The sequence below is a fragment of the Sander lucioperca genome, chromosome 16 (genome assembly GCF_008315115.2).
Source record: "Sander lucioperca isolate FBNREF2018 chromosome 16, SLUC_FBN_1.2, whole genome shotgun sequence".
Classification (NCBI taxonomy): Eukaryota; Metazoa; Chordata; class Actinopteri; order Perciformes; family Percidae; genus Sander; species Sander lucioperca.
This window is the reverse complement of record NC_050188.1, coordinates 24,558,949-24,580,170: the sequence shown is the minus strand read 5'-3', so window position 1 is coordinate 24,580,170 and position 21,222 is coordinate 24,558,949. Positions and strand designations below refer to the sequence as shown.

The window sequence follows — 21,222 nt, the reverse complement described above, 5'->3', positions numbered from 1 at the left end:
TCAATATGTAAAAATAGTCATTCCCATTTACCGTAACACACATTTTTTCTCCCTGTTTTGGCTGAGTACTTCTTTAACTGTCAGGTTTCACGCTCCTTTCCTCTGGACTCACAGAGCAGCCTAAGTGACTGCGGTTGTTTTGTTAGTGGCTGTTTAGGATGTGTGCGCAGCTGCATGAACAAGTCGTGCTCTCATGGAAGTTTTACTGAATATGTGTATACCTTTGAGGTAGTTTTCATGCATATGTAGTTTAAAATATAACTTGTACATCAACAATCTCACAGATTGTTGTTAATCTTACACAATGTTGTAAGAAGGGCTGTGTGTTTTACATTTTAGTCTATGAGTTGGTAAGAAGAGTCTCTTGAAGACTTGAAGATAAAAGGATGTTTTTAGCGTGGAGCAGATGCCGGGTCAGTGAAGGGGTCACAAGCTGATAAAGTGTTTTTTATGGTGCGGTGAGTTGAGTGTGAGTTGAGGTGAGACGCTCTCTGCCAGAAACAACAAGCTCGGCGACCAAGTCATCTTTGCTCAAGTCCCAAGTAAGTCTATCCAAGACGTTCCACTTGCGGGATTGCTCCGTTGCTGTCCGTTACCTTCTGGTTTCTTTGGGTTGGAATTCTAACCTCCGGTGGATTTCTGAGGACTATGGTTGACTGCTCCTCAGTTCTCTGCAGGGTAAATCCAAACAGCTAGCTAGACTATCTGTCCAATCTGAGTTTTCTGTTGCACGACTAAAACTACTTTTGAACGTACACATGTTCCACCAAAACAAGTTCCTTCCTGAAGCTATTTTGCAGAGGCTGTCGGTACACGATCCGTTCTGCCTGCACGATCAGTTCTGCACATGTGCAAGATAATACTGTTTTACCGAGGATACGACCTGCACGATCTGTTCCACGCTAGCCTATGGCTAGCCTCCACCGGGAAGCTAACGTTAAGTTAACTAACAGCTAATTCGGCTAACCGCTAGCTGACAGCTAGATTCAGTCTAAAATAACGTTAACTCAAACGTAATGGGAAAAGCAGGCTACAGCTAAATTAAGACTTCACAGTAATAACAATAAAGACAAGTATTGAGTGATTGTATTTTAAATGAGCACAAGTAAAGTAGAACTGACGTAACAGCTGTTATATATGTCAACGTTTATTTTCAAGTTTTATTTTGAGGGTCTTTTAAAGTTATTACATGCTGTCTCAGCTAGCAGTTAGCCGAATTAGCTGTTAGCTAAACTAACGTTAGCTTGCCTGTGGAGTCTAACGGCAGACCGCTACAATCAGCTAGCAGTTAGCCGAATGAGCCGTTAGCTAAACTAACGTTAGCTTGCCTGTGGAGGCTAACGGCAGACTGCTACAATCAGCTAGCGGTTAGCCGAATTAGCTGTTAGCTAAACTAACGTTAGCTTGGCTGTCGACCGGAAACGTGGAGCAGATCGTGCAGTGTCGTAAATCCTCGTACAACCGCGCGAACATTTTGCGCATGTGCAGAACGGATCGTGCAGGCAGAACGGATCGTGTACCGACAGAGGCCCCGTGGCTCCGTCTGGCGCTTAGCACCGCCCAAGACGACTGTGATTGGTTTAAAGAAATGCCAATAAACCAGAGCATGTTTCTCCCCCTAGCCAGACCCACCTACGCAGCGCAGTGGAGGAGGGTCTGGCAATGCGAGGCAAAACAGTGACTGAGGCGACTCGAGTCCAAGTCACCAAGTCCACATCTCTTCGCTCACCTATGGAGAAATCATGAATACATTTTCTGTTGTGTCTCTTCAGGCCTTATGTTTATGCCGTCCACTCGGAGCAGCCCGATACCTTCGGGCACCGACTGGGACCACTCAGCAGTGAGGTGAGTGTGACACCCGAGGGTGGAGAAGTGACAGCGAAGCTGCTGGAAGTGTGAGGTGGGAGTCATGCTTCATCACATCATTAAATAAATCATCCTGTGTTTCCGGTCTACAGCTGGATAACCCTCTGAGGGAGATCGATAACATCATTGGTCAGTTGATGAACGGTCTGAAGCAGATGAACCTGCATCGCTGCGTCAATGTCATCATCGTAGGAGACCACGGTATGGCCGTCGTGTTACATCTCTTTTCTTTAGTCAGATCTGGACAGTTAATGTAAAGCTGAGTTAATAAGTAAGAGGGATACAAATACAGATAAACCCCCAAAAGGATTTAATATCATTAGTTATGTAATGATCTCTGGAGCATAAGTAAAGGTTGAATGAATAATGATACCAGGGATTCTGCGGGGTCTTAAAAAGTTAGGCCTTGAAAAAGTCGTAAATTCGCTAAAGTATTGTGTTCAAGTGTATTTTATTTCTAGTATCAAATCATAACAAGAGTTATCTCAAGACACTTAATAGAGTATGTCTAGACCACACTCTATAATTTACAAAGACCCAACAATTCCAGTAATTCCCCCAAAAAGTTTTGGTTGAAATAAACACATAGTTTACAGATTTAAATGTGAAAATACGCATTCGCTAAACCCACCAGACTCCATGTAAATAAACAGTAATTTTAGCATCGTAAAATACACTTCATTCAAAGTCGACAGAAACAAAATAAAACTATGAAAAGCTGTTTTGGGTCATCTTTCCACTTTATCACAACTCTAGTTTTGGTTGACGTAAACACAGTTTACCGATTTACATGTGGCAATATGTTGGCTCTATACACGCTAAAAGTATTGTTTTTTTAAATGTCTGGTGGGTTTAGCGCTAGCGATCTCTGAGCTGTTTCTGGTTAAACAAAGAGGATTTTACTCTTTTAAAAAAAGGTCTATCTCTGTAGGGATCCTTTCCACAATGTTGTGAGATACTTAGAATAATAATTCCAGGTCTAAAATAATTTTAAACAGGTCGTTATTTTCCTACGTCCATGCAACGCTACCTCTAATGTTCATTTTTGATTTATTCCTTGGTGCTGTAGTTCTTTCTTTCACTAGTCCAAATATAACTTTGCTGTATTACGACTACAATTGACACCAACGTGCAACTTATACTGCAGCCAATCAGCTTTCCTGTTATTGGCGTGAGTCTCTTTCGGATTGTACCACAGACATAAAACCGATTTTATTCTTCAGCTATGGGGAAGTGCAAGTTTAGCGATACTTGGCTTGAAAAAAATCATTTAGGGCTAAGGGGATGTTGTGATAAAGGTCTTACATTTAATTCATAATGGTCTTAAAAACATAATGGTCTTAACACGGTCTTAACTTTAAACTTTGACTGGATACAGACTGTGCTTGGGCTTTTAATCCCATCTAATCATCTCTGTAGTCAATGATTTCTAAAGGGACAATTCAGCCAAACTACATAAAACTATTCTTTTCACTTAATAGTCATGCCAATACTTTTTTTTTTTTTTTTACCTTTTCTGTATCTGAGTTGTGTGCCTCTATCCTCATACAAAAGAGGTGAATGAAATTTTGGTTTGTGATGCTCAAAGCAGGGCAACATACTGCTCTTCAATCAGCAGCCAGGGAACAACTTGACCAGTTCTTAACAGCCGAGTCCAGGACATATTCCAAGTCCAACAAAGGCATGAGACCGAGACAAGTGCAAGGCTTAAAAAAAAGTAAACTCAAGTACTACGGCCCTGGCTCAAAGTGTTAAAAAACAGTAACTACTTTCTACAAAAGAAATAGTGCCTATGGCAACTCTTGACAGTGATTCCTGTAGATTTCCCAGAGTAACTGGGACATTGTTTCCTCGTTTTTTTATGCTTTTGAGGAGCACAAAGTCCCGTTCACGTCCAAGTGTATTTTCAGTGGCGGCACAAGTTTCAGATCTTGGCACATTACATCAAAACTATCAACATGAACAGAAATTCAGATTTCAAATTGTGTTACTTTTAGGTAAACTGACCTTTTCAATAATAACACTTGAAAGCGTGGCTGCCCTCTCTGTCTCTCAGGTATGGAGGAAGCCCACTGTGATCGCACAGAGTTTCTCAGCAGCTACCCGCTCAACATAGAAGAGATCGCGCTGATCCCTGGCTCGCTGGGCAGAATACGACCCCGGGAACCCAAATCCCCCACATGTAAGTAGACAGTAACTGGTTTTAAAGGGTAACTTCGTTTTTTTTTTTTTCAACCTGGACCCTATTTTTCTCAGGCTCGGATTGTCTGACATAGTGTCTGACAACATTATGAAAAGGATTTTAAGGAGGTCGACCTTTCTGTTAAAGAGTAAGATCCTTTTTTTAAACGTAAAAACATCCGCAAAATTGCGATCGCTAAACCCACCACACTCCATGTAAATAAACACTAATTTTAGCATCGTAAAATACACTTCATTCAAAGTCGACAGAAACAAAATAAAACTATGAAAAGCTGTTTTGGGTCATCTTTCCACTTTATCACAACTCTAGTTTTGGTTGACGTAAATACAGTTTACCGATTTACATGTGGCAATATGTTGGCTCTATACACGCTAAAAGTATTGTTTTTTTAAATGGGGTCTGGTGGGTTTAGCGCTAGCGATCTCTGAGCTGTTTCTGGTTAAACAAAGAGGATTTTACTCTTTTAAAAAAAGGTCTATCTCTGTAGGGATCCTTTACACAATGTTGTCAGACACTTAGAATAATAATCTGAGGCTGTCAGCGGCAAAAACAGCACTTTTAGTGGACAGAAATTGACGATGCACATTTGCCCTATACGGTTACAGCGATCTCGCTTAATACTGGACCAATGTCAAAAGATTGTTGTTCCTTCAGTCACTTACACACAGGTTGGAAAAGAAAATACCCTTTAACACTATAGACTGAATCAGATTTTATAAAATAAAGGCAGGCTTTTGATGTGATATTTTCCCTTTCCAGATGACCCCAAAGTTGTGGTTGCAAACCTCACTGTGAGTACAAAACAAAACCGTCACAACACATGTGACATTTCTCAAACTGTCCAGTGAGACAAAGGCACAGAGGACAGGTCAATCACCTTTCTTTTTTATATATTTGTTGTTTTCAGTGTAAAATGCCGTCTCAGCACTTCAAGCCTTACCTGAAGCAGCATTTACCCAAGAGGCTTCACTACGCCAACAACCGCAGGATCGAGGACGTCCACCTGCTGATGGAGAGGAAGTGGCACATCGCCAGGTAACCCGGGACGCACTTATCCACTTCTGCTAAACGTGATGGTTTTCAAAGCAACAAATCATTACCTTATTGCTTCTGAGAAATGAGTGTGATTACCATTAAAGTAATGACGCGATCGCGGAGGACAAAGTGCGACCCTTGATCAGAGTCTGTGAGGGGCCCGGATTTGACCCGCGGCCCTTGGGTTTGACACCTGAGCTCTAGTACCACAAGAGTTTTCAGTCGTTGTTTCTACACCAGAGGTGGGGGACTCAAGTCGCACGACTTGACTTGAGTCTGACTCGAGTCGCCAATTTGATTACTCGAGACTTGCTTGACTTACTGTACATTGATAAATGACTCGACTTGACTTTGACTTTGGTATTCAAGACTTGAGACTTGACTTTTGACTTGAAAGGACTTGACTTTTCATTCACGTAATAGCCAAATCCAAATTCTTTTTTTTTTTTTTTAAGCTATTGAGAAGTTACGTTTTATTTTCGGAACATCTTTGTGCTATACGCGGCACCCTGCCAAGTTGATATGCAGCCTTCCAGAGCGTGGCAGACCAGCAGAGACAAACGTAGGAGGCAGCCGTCATGGAAGGGATTATGCCCAAAATAGTGAAATTCAGATTTAAGGAGTTTGTAGTCGATGCTCGTTGTTAAAAAAAGAACAGCGGTGTGCAAGGATTACAACTCCAAAATTACTGACACGAGAACCACAACATCTGACTTCATCCGTCATTTCAAGCAACACAAACAAAGGTACGTGAATGTGTCTTTTAGCTAACGTTAACGGCAGTTTTCGGTATGACTTGACTTGTGACTTGGTGGACTTATAGCAGGGACTCGACTTGACTTGCTTGATTGTCACCACAGTGACTTGAGACTTTCTTGCGACCTAAAGGTTAAGACTTGAGACTTGCTTGTGACTTGCACATGTGTGACTTACTCCCCCCCCACCCCTGCTGGCGCACACTCTACTGGGTGAGCCAGAGACCGCACCAGAGTTTGTGGGATTTGTGGTTTTAATTAAAGGGTGCAAAGGCATTCAATTGTGGAAAAGACACACTCTTTTTCTGTTCTGTTTGCTGCAGGAAAATGCCAGAAAAACTGAGGACTCGGTGTGGTTTCAATGGTGACCACGGCTTTGACAACAAGATAACCAGCATGAGGGTACTGTGTTGTTGTAAAGTCTCTCCAACGTTATACCTCTTTTTCTCTCCTGTATTACAGACTGTTTTCATGATGTGTTGTCTCTGTAACTTTAGATCTCCTTTTCTCTCCTGTATTACAGATTGTTTGTTCTATCATGTGTTGTATCTGTAAGGGTTAATGCCCGACGAGGTATCCATTGTCAGGTATTAAAGCGTAACTCTCGCCAAAATGCAACCTAGGGTCTTTTTGTGAATGTACCCAAGTCAAACTTTCGTTTAAAAGCATATTTAGGACGGAAGCGTCACTTTTAAGATTTACCGTATTCTCGTTTTTCGGTCAAAAGGCCTTTTGAATGGGAGTGCTAGGGGCACTTTTATGCTAGCCTCAAAATAGCTATTTTAAAAACACTAAGAAAGCTCAACACAACATGAAAAGTTGCTCAAAACCTTTTTTTTTAGTAAACTCTGTGTACACAAACAATGTTCTCAATGCTTTCGTTAAGGTGTAGAGCCCCTGGTGATACTTCGAGCCAAGTTTCATGTTGTGTGGAGCCTTCTTAGTGTTTTAAAAATAGCTATTTTGAGGCTAGCATAAAAGTGCCCCTAGCACTCCCATTCAAAAGGCCATTTGACCGAAAAACGAAAATACGGTAAATCTTAAAAGTGATGCTTCCATCCTAAATATGCTTTTAAACGAAAGTTTGACTCAGGTACATTCACAAAAAGACCCTAGGTTGCGTTTTGGCGAGAGTTACGCTTTAATGGACGACGGCAAGGCCTCCATACCTGAGGCGTGTCCATACCTGACAATGGACACCTCGAAGGGCATTAACCCGCCTATACCATGGTCACTTGCCAAATAACATATTTTTTAAAACATTAGTTTATATTTTAATTCGTTTCACAATCGAAATCTAAAGTTTTTTCCAAACAATAACTCCGTTTCCCTGGCTACGCCTGAGGGTTTGACTAATACCTGGACCAATCATTCCCATCCCATGATATTATACAATGCAAACGTTATGCCCTGCTCCAGGAAATAGGTAAGACCTTAGATATGACTTGCCACCCTCAGCAACGGGAGATATTTATATAGTCCGCTCAGCTCGTAGAACCCTTCAGCTCAGCTCTGAGCCATGAAGCTAACGCTATGCTAGCAAGCTCCAAAGTCAATAACATTGTGTACAGTTGGCAATTAGGCAAAATAAGTTGACAGTATGTTTAACAACAAGACAAGCTAGCTATCAAGCCATGTCATTGTCCCCAAAACAACATAAAGATTTTCACGAACAATGTTAGGCTACTGTCGGTCGAAGCCTTAGCTAAGTACCGAGCTAAATGGCAAACTGGAGGAGACATGATCGCTGATACAAAGTAAGTAAACCCTTACTTATTGTGTTAGATATTGTTGATCGGATATGGTCACTCACAGCTGATGTAGCCAGCGCATTTATTTATTAATTTCGAACGGTAAACAGCCCGTTTCACCGGAACTAGTGTAGTAGGTGTCCTACAAGACTTTTTTATGGACACCCTGCAGCCAATCAGAATCGAGTATTCACCCAGACCATGGTATAAGTATACTATAATACATCTCTGGGGTTATATTATCAGAATCAGAATCAGAAAAAAGGGTTTATTGCCACAATAAGTCCACTTAACGTGGAATTTGCTGTGGTGATTATTGCATTTCACCTGTCTAATAGAATAGTCTCTTTAGGATATACTCTCTGATTTTTCTTTGATTGAATTAATAATATGAAAGATAAACGTAGGATATCATTTGGACGCAGGGTAACCACTGAGTTATATTAGATGATATTGCTCTGGGTTTAATGTCTTATTTTCTTCACACAGACTATTTTTATGGGTCATGGACCGAGCTTCAAGTTCCAGACAAGAGTGCCAGAGTTTGAAAATATAGAATTATACAACGTCATGTGCGGTGAGAATATTATTATCATTATTATTTGCCTTTTTAATGTCATCAGTGATGCACCTAAGGTCCTAATGAAGCCATTTAACAGGCCATACTTTCACGGGTGATGTTTTTGAGTTTTTTACATCTACACAACAAACTGTAAAAGAACATTTATCCCCAAATGTTTCATCAACAAACTGACTCTGTAACACAGGTTTATGTAATAATCGGACGCATTTTGCAGTAAAAACCCCTGAACACAATATGTAATAAATTTCTCCGCTTTTTGTGATAAATTATTACATAATGCGGCGCTTCTTACAAAATACGGGGGTTGCACTTTCTTTGGAACAAAACATGTAAACTTATGGTGCATTATGTAATAACCAACCAAAATGGATGTCGTCATTCTTTTATATATATATATATATATATATATATATATATAAAAAACATTATCATGTTTATTTTATGAATTCTAGCATGAATCATAGCGACTCAAAAATAATTTAAAAAATATACCATTGGTTCAGAAGATTACCTTTCGTTGGTCAATACACGTCACTGCATTTATTACATATTGCGTTCAGGGGTTTTATTACAAAATGTGGCAGATTATTACATGATGAAGTGAAAATGCATTACATTTGGACATTTATTTATTTATTTATGTAGGATCCCCATTAGTTGTTACCGTAGTAACAACTATTCTTCCTGGGGTCCACACAAAAGATACAACAAAACAAGACATTCAACGTTCCATTAATACTTCCATGTTGTCGATACAATAAATAAAGGCAAGATAATGAATCATTCTACAGGTTCAACTCCGACCTGCGGCCCTTTGCCGCATGTCATTCCCCCTCTCTATCCCCTTTCACATCTTCAGCTGTAATAAAGGCCTGAAATGCCCCCCAAAAAATCTTAAAAAAATAAATAAAATATACAGTAGTCCTACTGATACCTTCACGTTTCCTTCTCAAAAACCAAGTAACCAATGGACACGTCATACCAGGGTACACTAGTGTCCGTACTTAGGCATACAACAGAACATGAATCCACAGACACATCCCCACTATCATACGCAGGTTAACATGATTTCTTTTTGACAAATTGCTAATATCATAATGCGTTGTTACTAGAGCCAGACCGATAAAGGATTTTTAAGGCCGATATCGACTATTTGGTGATTTAAAAATCCGATATTCCAATATATTGGCCGATATATATTATAAAAAATAAATAAATCCAGAAACGCTTAACAAAATATGAACAGATTTCCCTAATGAGTCCTCACTAAAATAATATGATAATGCAGTTTAAAAATAAACATGGTTGTTTTATTGTCACAACAGAACAGAGGAACATCAAAATATATTAAAGTTCTGATAGATAAAATGTATGAAAATACAAACTTATGGTATGAAAATTAAAGGGTTAAACACGAGTGTTGCCAACAGGGACGCTGTAGAGCGCCCTCTGGTGGACAAACTATACAACGCCAACACTCAGAACATGGTTGAAGGGTGTTTCGTCCGTTTTTATTTCATTTTTTAAATATTAATTTATCGGCCATTATAAATGCCAATACCGATAGTTTGGAAAATGCCTAATGTCGGCCGATAATATCGGTCCGCCGATATATCGGTCGGACTGTAGTTGTTACTGACCCTCCCGTCTCTCTCTCTGTCCCTGTCAGACTTGTTGGGGTTGAAGCCGGCTCCTAACAACGGGACATACGGCAGCTTGAACAACATGCTGCAACACCCTCCGTACCAACCCAGCATGCCAGAGGAAGTGACCCCGCCGACCCCGCCGTCCAACTCCGACGCTGTGACCCACGACCTGGGCTGCAGCTGTGACGACGAGGTCAGAGGGCTGAACAATCCTGTCTGACTTTCACCTGTTGCATAACAAAAAAAAAACGAAAGCCGCATTATTCTTTTGTTTAATCTGTTAGCGTGCATTCACACTGCATCGGTCCTCAGACGGTGCGGCCATGCCAATTCATTTTGAATTGCAACCCGACGTCACGCTGCAGTTTCCGCGGGGTCGTAAAAAGTCTAAAAAAACGTAGATGGTTCCATATAACCATTACTCTTCACAGGTAAAAGAAATGATCAGGTCACTACTTTTATTGAATTTCGGTGTTTTATTTAATTTTATAGCATTTAAGAAAAAAAAAGGTGACAAAAGAACGTTGAAAAAAGTGACAAAAAATGTTAGAAAAAGCTTCCAAAACGCAGTAAAAAAAATCGACAAAACATCCAAAAAAAATTGTTGAAAAAAAAAATCGACAAAAACATTAAAAAAATTGACAAAATTGTCAAAAGGTGAAATTTTTTTGGGAAAAAGCTTCCAAACACGCGGGAAAACAATCGACAAAAACATCAAAAAGTGACAAAAAATCGTTGGAAAAAGCTTCCAAAATGTGGGGGGGAAAAAAATTGACAAAACATCCCAAAAAATTGTTGGAAAAAAAAATCGACAAAAACATCAAAAAGTGACACGTTTTTTTGGAAAAAGCTTCCAAAACGTAAACGTAGAAAATCGACAAAAACATTTAAAAAAATCGCTGGAAAAAAATCGACAAAAAAAAAATCTACAAAAAATCTACAAAAAAATCAAAAAGTGACCAAAAATGGCTTCCATACACGGGGAAAAAAATCTACAAAAAATCGTTGAAAAAAAAACATTTAAAAAAAAATCAACAAGAACGTCAAAAAGTGAAATTTTTTTTTAGAAAAAGCTTCCAAAAATCGCTGGAAAACAATCGACAAAAAGTGACAAAAAATGTGGGGAAAAAGCTTCCAAAACGCGGGGGAAAAAATCGACAAAAACATTGGGAAAAGTGACAAGTGTCGAACACTTGTGTCGAGTGCGGTCAGAAATGTCAAGATCTACAAACGATCTTCACAATTGTGAAGTATAAAGTCTGCTTGTGCTACATCGGGGGGGTTAAGGAACAGAACGTCACACAAATAGGCCGTTAGGGGGCAGAAAACCATCCAAACAATCTGACGTCATAAACCGTGTTTTTGTGTTACAGAACAAAGTGGAGGAGGTCATTGAAGCCTTCAGTCCTGCACCAGATGGACTCTACAGTTACAGTAGGTTCCTCTCACACCTCAGTCTCTTTTTAAAGGATAAATACCGCGTGCAAAAGGCACAACAGACCACTGGAAAAGTTGTTGTCCAATTTATTCCACTTTGAAAAGTAGCTCAAGCTCAGAAGTAGTTTTAGTAGTAGCAAGTATCCACTAAATATACGTGCAAATGTCAGTATTTCAGTACTGAGTCATTGAGTTTCACTGCAAAACCGAGGCATTATTTCCAGTTTCCAGTTACTGTCTAATGTACTGCTGTGGACGGGGGCAGCAGCTAAATGCATTTTAGACACATCAAATATCTATCAGTTTAAAGTCAAGGCTAGAATATAATGCTGTAATTAGCTTTACCTTGCTGTCAGACAGCCCTTTACGACGTGGACCTGAAGCCGTTATCTCCACTCTCTTCAAAGCCACCAGACTCCTTATTTCTCCTCCTAATTTTACCTTGCAGAACACGGGAGTTGCTTCTCTACCGCTTCCTCCATCAGTTGCTTTGTTTATGTTAATGTGTGACATTGGTAAGTCCGAACTTTTTTTTTTCCAACCTTTTTTAAAAACCAAAGTCACACAATAACACAAAAAAACAATCGATGACAGAGGCAGAGGTACAACAGCAACTCCCCGTGTTCTGCGAGGTAAAATTACAGTTTTTGTCAAAGGAGTCTGGTGGCTATGAGATAAGTATCTCATACATCCACACTAAAAAGATCCAAACTATCTCTTTAATTGACTGTGTGCGTGTGCGTGTGTGTGTGTGTGTGCGTGTGCGTGTGTGTGTGTGTGTGTACACATGTGCGTGTGTGTCTGTGTGCGTGCAGACAGTACCCACCTCCCGTTTGGTCGTCCGGCCGTGATGTTTGACACTCAGTACAGTTTGCTTCATCACGTGGAGTTCATCAGCGGCTACAGCAAAGAGCTGGCCATGCCTCTGTGGACAGCATACACACTGCCTCGACAGGTACTCATTACATCTTTTACGTGGTTTTCTACAAACTTTACTGTATCAATTGTTAAAAACATCAGTCTTTGTATTAATATTGATTCCCTTCCTTCCAATCCAAGTATAACGAGCAATTAAAAGTCCTAAAATCTACAAATTGAACACAAGTAAGAACTCAATTTACAAAATAAAACAACAGATTCACACTAGAGTGCAGATCGGGCCGCATTTTTCTGTCCGAGCCCGACAGGCATTAAGATATTTACAGGGTTCATACGTTTTGAAAAAACCTGGAAAAGTTTTGGAATTTGAAAAATGCGAATTCCAGGCCTGGAAAGGTTTTGGAAACAAAAAAAGACCCAGAAAGTTTTGGAAAAGTCATGAATTTTTTTTTAACACAGCATAATAATATGTGATTAATAAATGTATTTTCACGTCGTCTTAACCTCAACGTTCTATTCTGGGCGCGATATTACCAATCCCACTATGAACCACATAAATTATCAGTCATTTTATTGTTAAACCTCTGAGGGTAAACTTAAACACAGATTTCTATTCTTATTGGATAATGTCGTCTGACATTTTCAGGAATACATAGTCATGGAAATTTGCCAAAAAGTCATGGAAAAGTCATGAAAACGTCATGGAAAAGTATTGGTTAAAATGCGTATGAACCCTGTATTTCTGTCCGAGCCTGACACAGTTAAAATCGTATTTTTTTCTCATACTAATGACACATGTACGTTTGTTTGTGTGGAAAGCTTTTATTAAGCAACTGTAGGAAGGCATTCGGAAATGTCAACAGATGAGGTCATCAGCGCACACGGGGCAACAAGCGCACGTTAACACAGACGCGCACCTACATAATAAGCTGTTTTAAATTAAAAATGTTCAATGCCTTATCGCGCTGATGTGACCGAGCCCGACCCGAACCTCATTTCCAAATATATCTGTCCGAACCCGGCCCGACGGGGCTCGGTTTGGGTAGCCATCCTCTAATTCACACCCCTAGTTTTTATACAAGTTTACAGGAAACAACAGCATAAACACAAGCTGAGAAGACATTCAACTCACAAGTCTGTTTGAGTAAATTTGCCTAGACTCAATACTGTCTCCTTCAACTAATGAAAAGTGCCGGGCTCTTAACAACAGGTCTCACTCAGCGACCAGTGGAATATAAGTGGAATGCTTGACACTAAGCTAGAGAAAAGGCAGACCTAATTAAATCAGGAGACATTATAGGTTTATTGATAAAGTAAAACAATTATAGAAACCTAATCAGTGAACAGGAAAGGGAATATTAGGATAAGATGTGTAATTGTTAGGTCATTCCCTTTTCTTCAACACTGCCCGGTGAGCCAAGACTGCCAGAAACTATTGCACCCGAATTTTCTCCCAAACACAGTGTTTCTACTTCCCCTGACCTCCCTCAGCTCCCGACTCTGTCTTTCATGTAGCTGAACTGGGTGTCAACGTTGTAAAATCCTGACGCTGGCCCCCGTTACTGCCCCACATTACACGTCGTCATACACAGTGTGTGACAGTGTGCTTGTGTCCGGCGCAGAGCGCGACGGAGCTGCACAAACACGCAAAACATAAATACAAACGTGTCCAACAACACCAGTCACCACACAGAACCCTGTGTCTGTGACACTGAACACGCGTGTTCGCCAGATGTTGACACGGAACAGGCTGCAAGTTTACAAGGTGCAGCCGCTCACACGTGGGACACACGCAGAAATACCAACAAGTCTGGTTGTGGTTTTAAACATGACGTCAGCGTTTTCAAAAACTGTTGCAGTTTGGCTAGGTTCAAGGCACCAAAACTACTTTTAGAAAAAAAAGATCTTGGTTACTTCACTTTACTTCACTTTCGGTTACGCACGTATAGCTAAACGTGGCGTTGCTCCGTTTTATTCCGTGAAGTTGAACATTTAATTTTCAAATGAAAAATGGACCACGGTCTCGTTGATGAAAGTCCTGTGTATGTTTGAGCCATCCCTCCATAGGCAGAACTTGGCGCTCTTATACTGGTTAATGATCGACGTAGTCAGGTTTAAGGCATGAGGAGTGGGGATTGGTTAGGGTTAGGGTGAGAATACCAGGGTAAGCCAATCAGAGGCAGAATAAGGCGGGCCATGAGATTAATATTCTAAGTGTCTGACAACATTATGGAAAGATAGACCTTTAAAACCTCTTTGAGACCTTTCTGTTTAACCAGAAAAGTCGCTAGCGCTAAATACACCAGACTCCATTTAAAAAAACAATACTTTTAGCGTGTATAGAGCCAACATATTTTCACATGTAAATCGGTAAACTATGTGTTTATTTCAACCAAAACAGAGTTTTTTATGGTTGGAAAAGTGGAAAGACGACGCCAAACAGCTTTTCATAGTTTTATTTAGTTTGTGTCGACTTTGAATGAAGTGTATTTTATGAGGCTTAAATTACTGTTTATTTACATGGAGTCTGGTGGTTTTAACGAACGCAGTTTCCCGGATGTTTTTACGTTTAAAAAAAGGATCTTACTGTTCAACAAAAAGGTCGACCTCCTTAGAAATCCTTTCCATAATGTTGTCAGACACTTAGAATATTAATCTGAGCCTGTCAGTGGCAAAAGGAGCACTTTTGTGAAGATAAATACAAGCTGGACAATTGCCCTATTAACTTACATTGTTTGTTTCACTGACTGCTGACTGCAACCATCTTGCTTAATACTGGACCAATGTCAAAGATGGTTGTTTCCATCAGTCACTTAGACACAAAAACATAGGAAAATAGTAGGGATGGGGGGGGGAATCGATACAGCATAATCTGCAATATTTTCGTGGCAATACTGTATCGATAAACAGATGCCAAGTATCAATCTTTTATTATATAAATTGCACCGTTTTGGTATTAGGATAATAAAATGAATTGCTTTTTCAGCCCTCTAGATGGAAAATTGAAGTGAGATGAACAAACAGAGAAAGGTATCTTTCTAAGATAAAACAGATGTTGACAAAGTTTTCCTTTGGGGACATCATTTGAAGTTGGAAAAAGGGTAATCAATTGCGTTATATAGCAGAATATCGCAATAATATCGTATCATGACAAAAGCATCATGGTAATAGCCAATCGTGGGGGCCTAGAAAATAATAGTAGTTAGAAAAAAAAACAAAAAACGGTAGTTACCCTTTAAGTGCTAATGTTTGGTGTCTTTGTCTCTCAGGAGGACATGACTCCCGTTCCCGAGGTCTCGCCCCCCGGCGTTCAGTGTGTCCGAGTCGACCCCCGAGTGTCGGCCGATCACAGTCAGAGCTGCACCGCCTACAGCCAGAACAACCAGCTCACCTACGGCTTCCTCTTCCATCCAGGTAAACCCGCAGCGCCGGAGCACTCGCACTGTTTGCTTTGTTTGTTTGACAGGGACAATGCACAGCACACGTAATTCTTCCCAGATACACGCATCTAAAAGCTCTTTCTCCCCTGTAGTATCTGACAGTGGTGGAGTGTAACTAAGGCCGGCTACACACCGGCTGCGTCGCATGAGCGTGTTAAGCGTGAATTATACTGGACGCATCCAAGGTGGCGCGCGCCATCGTGACGTCAAAATGACGTAATATCCTGCCGAGCAGAGGTCGCACACGGCTCTTTTTTTTTCAGCGGCGCGCGACAAAGCGGAAACGGGAGGCCTGAACGAGTTCGTCGACAACCGGATGCCAGGACTCTGCAGTGAGTGACTGCAAGTCTCTCTTGTAAACTTACTGGGTTAAGATGAGTTCTTTTATGGTGAATGAAAGGCTTGATCCGACGAAGTAGGTCATCCAATCAAATCGAAGCATTGACGTCAATGCTGCTGCCAGTTCTGCCGTTGTTTACTTCTTCTTCTAGTCCGTAGAAAGAGCAACGTCGGTAGCCTTTGCTCATTAGCGCCACCGCTGTTCAGGAGAAGACGGCAACTAGTGTAGCGAGCACCAGCGCGGGTATAAATAGTCACGGTGATCCCATGACGTCACATTTGTACGTGCCAGCTGGGCTGCGTCTAGTGTATAAGAGCCTTTAGCCGCGTGGCGTGTCCGTTTTTATTTGGGCTCCCATGTTAACAGGTTAGAGATGGCACACTGCCTGCGTGACACGCACGCCTCCGAAAACACATGCATGCTAGAAATAGAACCGACGCCTATTTCTCACGCGACACGCAAGCGTGTTGGAACCGTTTCAAGGTGTTTATATGTCATTTTGACACTAATACATTTAATAAATGACATTTTATGTTTGAAAGTCTCTAGGTATGACATAAATGCAGATGTAAATGTAATTAAAAAAAATAATAATAAATAATTATCGATTTTCAAATATTGCACCTGTCAATACAGAACGAAATATTCTGTAGCCTATTTTGCCGTCAATACTGCAGACACGTTTCTGGTGTGCAAAGACAAAAATCCACGCAGCCGCCACGCAGCTGACACGCAACAGAAACGCCACGCTCACGCCACGCAGCCAGTGTGTAGCCGGCCTAAGTACATTTACTCAAGCACTAGGGTTGCACAGTATATCGTTGTGCCTTTTATATCAATTCAATCTTTAGTTTGTTCAATTAAATGTTGGAAATGATTTCCTTTCATTTGTTTTCAATTCAACAAGCAATTTGGCGTATATCCTAGCAGAATAGTGAAAGCAGCAGAAATGCAGAACTGAGTGCACTTTGATATCTGTGTATTTAATTAATATCGTTATCGCGACATTTAACATCGTTGTGGCATGTTTTCCTCATATCGTGCAGCCCTATCAAGCTGCACTGTACTTTTAATTTAAAGATTTAATTTTGCGGCACTTGTACTCAACTTTTGAGTATTTATTTTCTTGACAGAGCTGGCATCGTCTCCTGAGTCCAGATACGACGCTTCGCTCATCACCAACATCGTCCCCATGTACCCGGCCTTCAAGAGTGAGTCTCACACTTCAACTTCACACTCAAGTTCACGGTTGCATTATGGTGGCGGAAGGGACAGGGTTATCCACAGGGTCTTAAAAAGTCTAAAGCCTTTGTCTTAAAGTGCTCATGTTATGCTCATTTTCAGGTTCATAATTTAGAGATTATCAGAATAGGTTTACATGGTTTAATTTTCAAAAAACACCATATTTTTTGTTGTACTGCACATTGCTGCAGCTCCTCTTTTCACCCTGTGTGTTGAGCTCTCTGTTTTAGCTACAGAGTGAGACATCTCACTTCTGTCCCATCTTTGTAGGGAGTCGCACATGCTCAGTAGCTAGGTAAGGACTACTAGCCAGTCAGAAGCAGAGTATGAGGGCGTGCCCTGACAGTACCTAGGTAAGGACTACTAGCCAGTCAGGAGCAGAGTATGAGGGCCTGCCCTGACAGTAACTAGGTAAGGACTACTAGCCAGTCAGAAGCAGAGTATGAGGGCCTGCCCTGACAGTAGCTAGGTAAGGACTACTAGCCAGTCAGAAGCAGAGTATGAGGGCGTGCCACGCTAGCAGCTAGGCGAGCATTATAGCGTGTGTTACAAAGTGACCACGTTTGTCTCTGAAGTAAAGGCTGGACTACAATAGAGCTGTTTGGAGCAGTTTGTGAACAGTGTTTTCTGTTGGAGATGGTAAGTCCCTTTGGGGTGGACTTTGGGCTTTTGTAAACCTATAACATGCACAAAAAAGATATATAACACGATAAAGGAAAGGGAGAAAGCCAAAAAGCATAATATGAGCACTTTAAATTCACTGACGTATTGTGTTCTAGGTCCTAAATCATTTTAAACAGGTCTTAATTTTCCGACGTCCATGTGCCGATGCCTCAAATGCTCATTGAAATGCTCCCACAGCGCTTTAGAATGTTTTTATTTTTTTTAATTCCGTGGCATTGTAGTTCTTTCTGTCGCTAGTCCAAATATAACTTGCTTTATTACGACTACAAATGAGACCAACATGCTACTCAATTGCAGCTGATCTAGACACCAGTCCTATGACAGAATTGAGGAAATCGGGGAATTGTCTCAGACAAAGTTTCCAGGTTTCTGACATCTGACTTTGTTTTTAATTTCGTGATATAGGTCGTAAATTTCATTCATAATGGTCTAAAAAAAGGTCTTAAAAAGTCTTACAGAAACCTGTGGAAACCCTGAAGGGAAGAAATGTGTAAGAAATTCCCCCAAAAATGTGAATATAAGAATATAACAACTGAGCAAGTTAATATTTAGAAGGGTCAGGCAATATGTCCGCACCCTTAATTTATGTTAATATCAGATTGAGATGTAAGAGGCACAGTAAGAGCCAATCAGTGTTGCCCTGGCCTCCAGAAAAGCTACGTCCAGAAAAAGGAGCTGCAAATCATGAAATAAGCACATTTTCATTTTCTTTACACCTTAACAGTAACAACAAGGAACTCTCGTTTAGTGATGATTTTAGCTTCCAGGTATGAATGTGGAACTGTGTGAATGTGACAGGTCGTCAGGTGTGAAATCTACCCCAGACCACGGTCCGGATCAAAAGACCAAATTTTGGTCCGACCAAAAGAGGTGGTCTCCAAACTGAACCATGGTCCGGTTCGTTTATAGTGTGAAAGCATTTTTTGGATGGTTCGGACTTCCGGACCAAATACAGGGAGCTCTGGCAGGCTCTCCTTGTGTTACAAGACCGGGGAATAGCTCCTTTAAGGAACAGCTCGGTGCTTAGTCTGTAGGCTACATGAGAGAGTGATGGTGAATGCGCTCAGAGGAGACAGCTGTCGGCTGTCAGAGCAGAGAATACATCAGCAGTTTATTTGTTAAGTGGTAGTAAACGTACAGTGTAGGTTTCCGTTTGTCTCTGAATAAATGCTCCAGAAAGAAAGTTCCCGTGTCTCGCCTCTCAACATCACAACAAAACAAAAAGAGCCGCGGCAGTAGGGGAGAGCAGCAGTCAGTTGAAAAAAACTCCGACACAGAGAGAGGAGACGAGAGGACGGGAAGCCCGTCTACAAACCAATCAATTAGAAGTATCTGGAGACGCAGCTCACGTATGTGGCGGTTTTGTCACGTATAGATCTTTAGTGCGTTTGCATTACCGGATCAAATGTATACAAAGTAACAAAAACATGAACCAATATTTACAAACATATAGCAATAAATATACAGTACAATTCATATAAATGAATAAAAGGTCAACAACCTTCACCTGTAATATACAAACAGGAGCGCCAATGTCTCCACAGTCTAGATGCATACCTGACAGAGCTAAAATCAATGTGGGCTAAAGGTTGTATAATTCAGTTTTCTGAGACAGACATTCTACACATGTATCGATAAATAGGGTTTATTAAGGCAGAACATGTAGGCACACCAACACTAACAAACATGTGACTAGCACTACACCATCTTGGTTGTTTTAGAAGCAGTCTCGTGCCATCATTATACTCTACATTCAGTCTCTGGATGTTCTTTTTTCTGTAAGACCGCCACAAGTGGGCAGTGGTGTACAGAATGCTTTGAATAAAGCTACCTTAACATTAGCACAATGCATGCCAAATTTACGTGCAAGCACATTAGTCTGTTGATGTCCTTATCATCTGATCAATCATTAACAATATGATGGTCAAGATATTTAATCTCATCACACACTTTAAGGGCAGTACCAGACAGAAAGAATACTAATTTCCTGTCTTCTTTACTTTTAACAATCCTAATATTGCTCTTGTTTGCATTACATTTGATATCGAAATCCACACCTTTAAACACATCTGTCTGAGATAATGATAATCAATTAATAACTGTAATAGGTCGATTATGAAACAAAGTCCTTCTGGATTTGCTCCGGTTGCGCAGGAAATTCTGCCGGATGTATGTCTTTTCCGTTTCCTTCCGCTTTCTTTGTGTCGGAATTTTAAATTTGCTGGATTAATGAGGACTATGGTTAACTGCTCCTCAGATCTCTGCAGGGTAAATCCAGACAGCTAGCTAGGCTATCTGTCCAGTCTGAGTTTTCTGTTTCCGACTAAAACAACTTTTGAACGTACACACGTTCCACCAAAACAAGTTAATTCCCGAGGCTATTCTGGAGCGGCGCCGTGGCTTTGTCCGCCGCCCAAGACGATTGGGATTGGTTAAAAAGAAATGCCAATAAACCAGAGCATGTTTAATATCCAAGCCATTATATCCAAAACGAGCTGTTCGCCTCACAATCTTGACGTTTCTGGCCGAATCACAATGGAAAATCGCTAAACTGCTTTTCATTTCCGCACTTCTATCGCGGCTCGCTCTTCTCCCGAGGGTCCGAGGACGATGATGAAACAAAGTTAGTCTACATCCTTGACGTTCCACCTCCTGGATTTGCTCCGGTGCCGCAGGAAATTCTGCCGGATGCATGTCTTTTCCGTTTCCTTCCGCTTTCTTTGTGTTGGAATTTTAAATTTGCTGGATTTCTGAGGACTATGGTTAACTGCTCCTCAGATCTCTGCAGGGTAAATCCAGACAGCTAGCTAGACTATCTGTCCAATCTGAGTTTTCTCTCGCACGACTATTTGGCAGCGGCTCTGTGCGGAGCTCGGCGCCGCCCATGACGATTCTGATTGGTTTAAAGAAATGCCATGAAACCAGAGCATGTTTTCCTCCCATCCCCGATGCCATGTGGAGTAGCCAGACCCTCCTTCAGCGCGCTATGGAGGAGGGTCTGGCAACGCGAGACTAAAACAAAGTTAACTCCGTTTTAGCCACCAAAGTAAATTCATATATTGATGTAAAACCACGTCTTGCAATGTATTTCGACAATAAAATAGACATTATTGCATACCTGCGTAGGAGTAAGAGGGCCAATATGTGAATGAGTGACCGAGGGTGCTCTGTCGCTGTCCTTTTTTACCTTTTTTTGTTCTTCGGCCAACTCTTTGCTGATCATGCCCCGGTTTGAGCCATAACCACAACAAATAACGTCATAAATAAATAATACATTTCAGTAGCTGCGTTTTAGAAAGTGTTTAGTCATGGGATTGTCATATAAGAGGGCCAATACAGGTTTATTTTCCAAAATATTAGC

At 40.9% G+C, this 21,222-nt stretch overlaps 1 protein-coding gene across 1 annotated transcript in view; it reads left to right on the top strand.

The window, feature by feature from the left end:
* Positions 1–21,222, top strand: part of LOC116055694 (ectonucleotide pyrophosphatase/phosphodiesterase family member 2-like) — a 57,841-nt gene that overhangs the window by 24,189 nt on the left and 12,430 nt on the right. The window contains exons 11-22 of the mRNA XM_031307682.2: positions 1,773–1,845; positions 1,959–2,067; positions 3,923–4,048; positions 4,829–4,860; positions 4,977–5,104; positions 6,183–6,261; positions 8,100–8,187; positions 9,863–10,032; positions 11,213–11,273; positions 12,092–12,231; positions 15,425–15,569; positions 17,069–17,146. Coding sequence (XP_031163542.2) covers positions 1,773–1,845; positions 1,959–2,067; positions 3,923–4,048; positions 4,829–4,860; positions 4,977–5,104; positions 6,183–6,261; positions 8,100–8,187; positions 9,863–10,032; positions 11,213–11,273; positions 12,092–12,231; positions 15,425–15,569; positions 17,069–17,146 — 1,229 coding nt within the window. The remainder of the gene's footprint in view (positions 1–1,772; positions 1,846–1,958; positions 2,068–3,922; positions 4,049–4,828; positions 4,861–4,976; positions 5,105–6,182; positions 6,262–8,099; positions 8,188–9,862; positions 10,033–11,212; positions 11,274–12,091; positions 12,232–15,424; positions 15,570–17,068; positions 17,147–21,222) is intronic.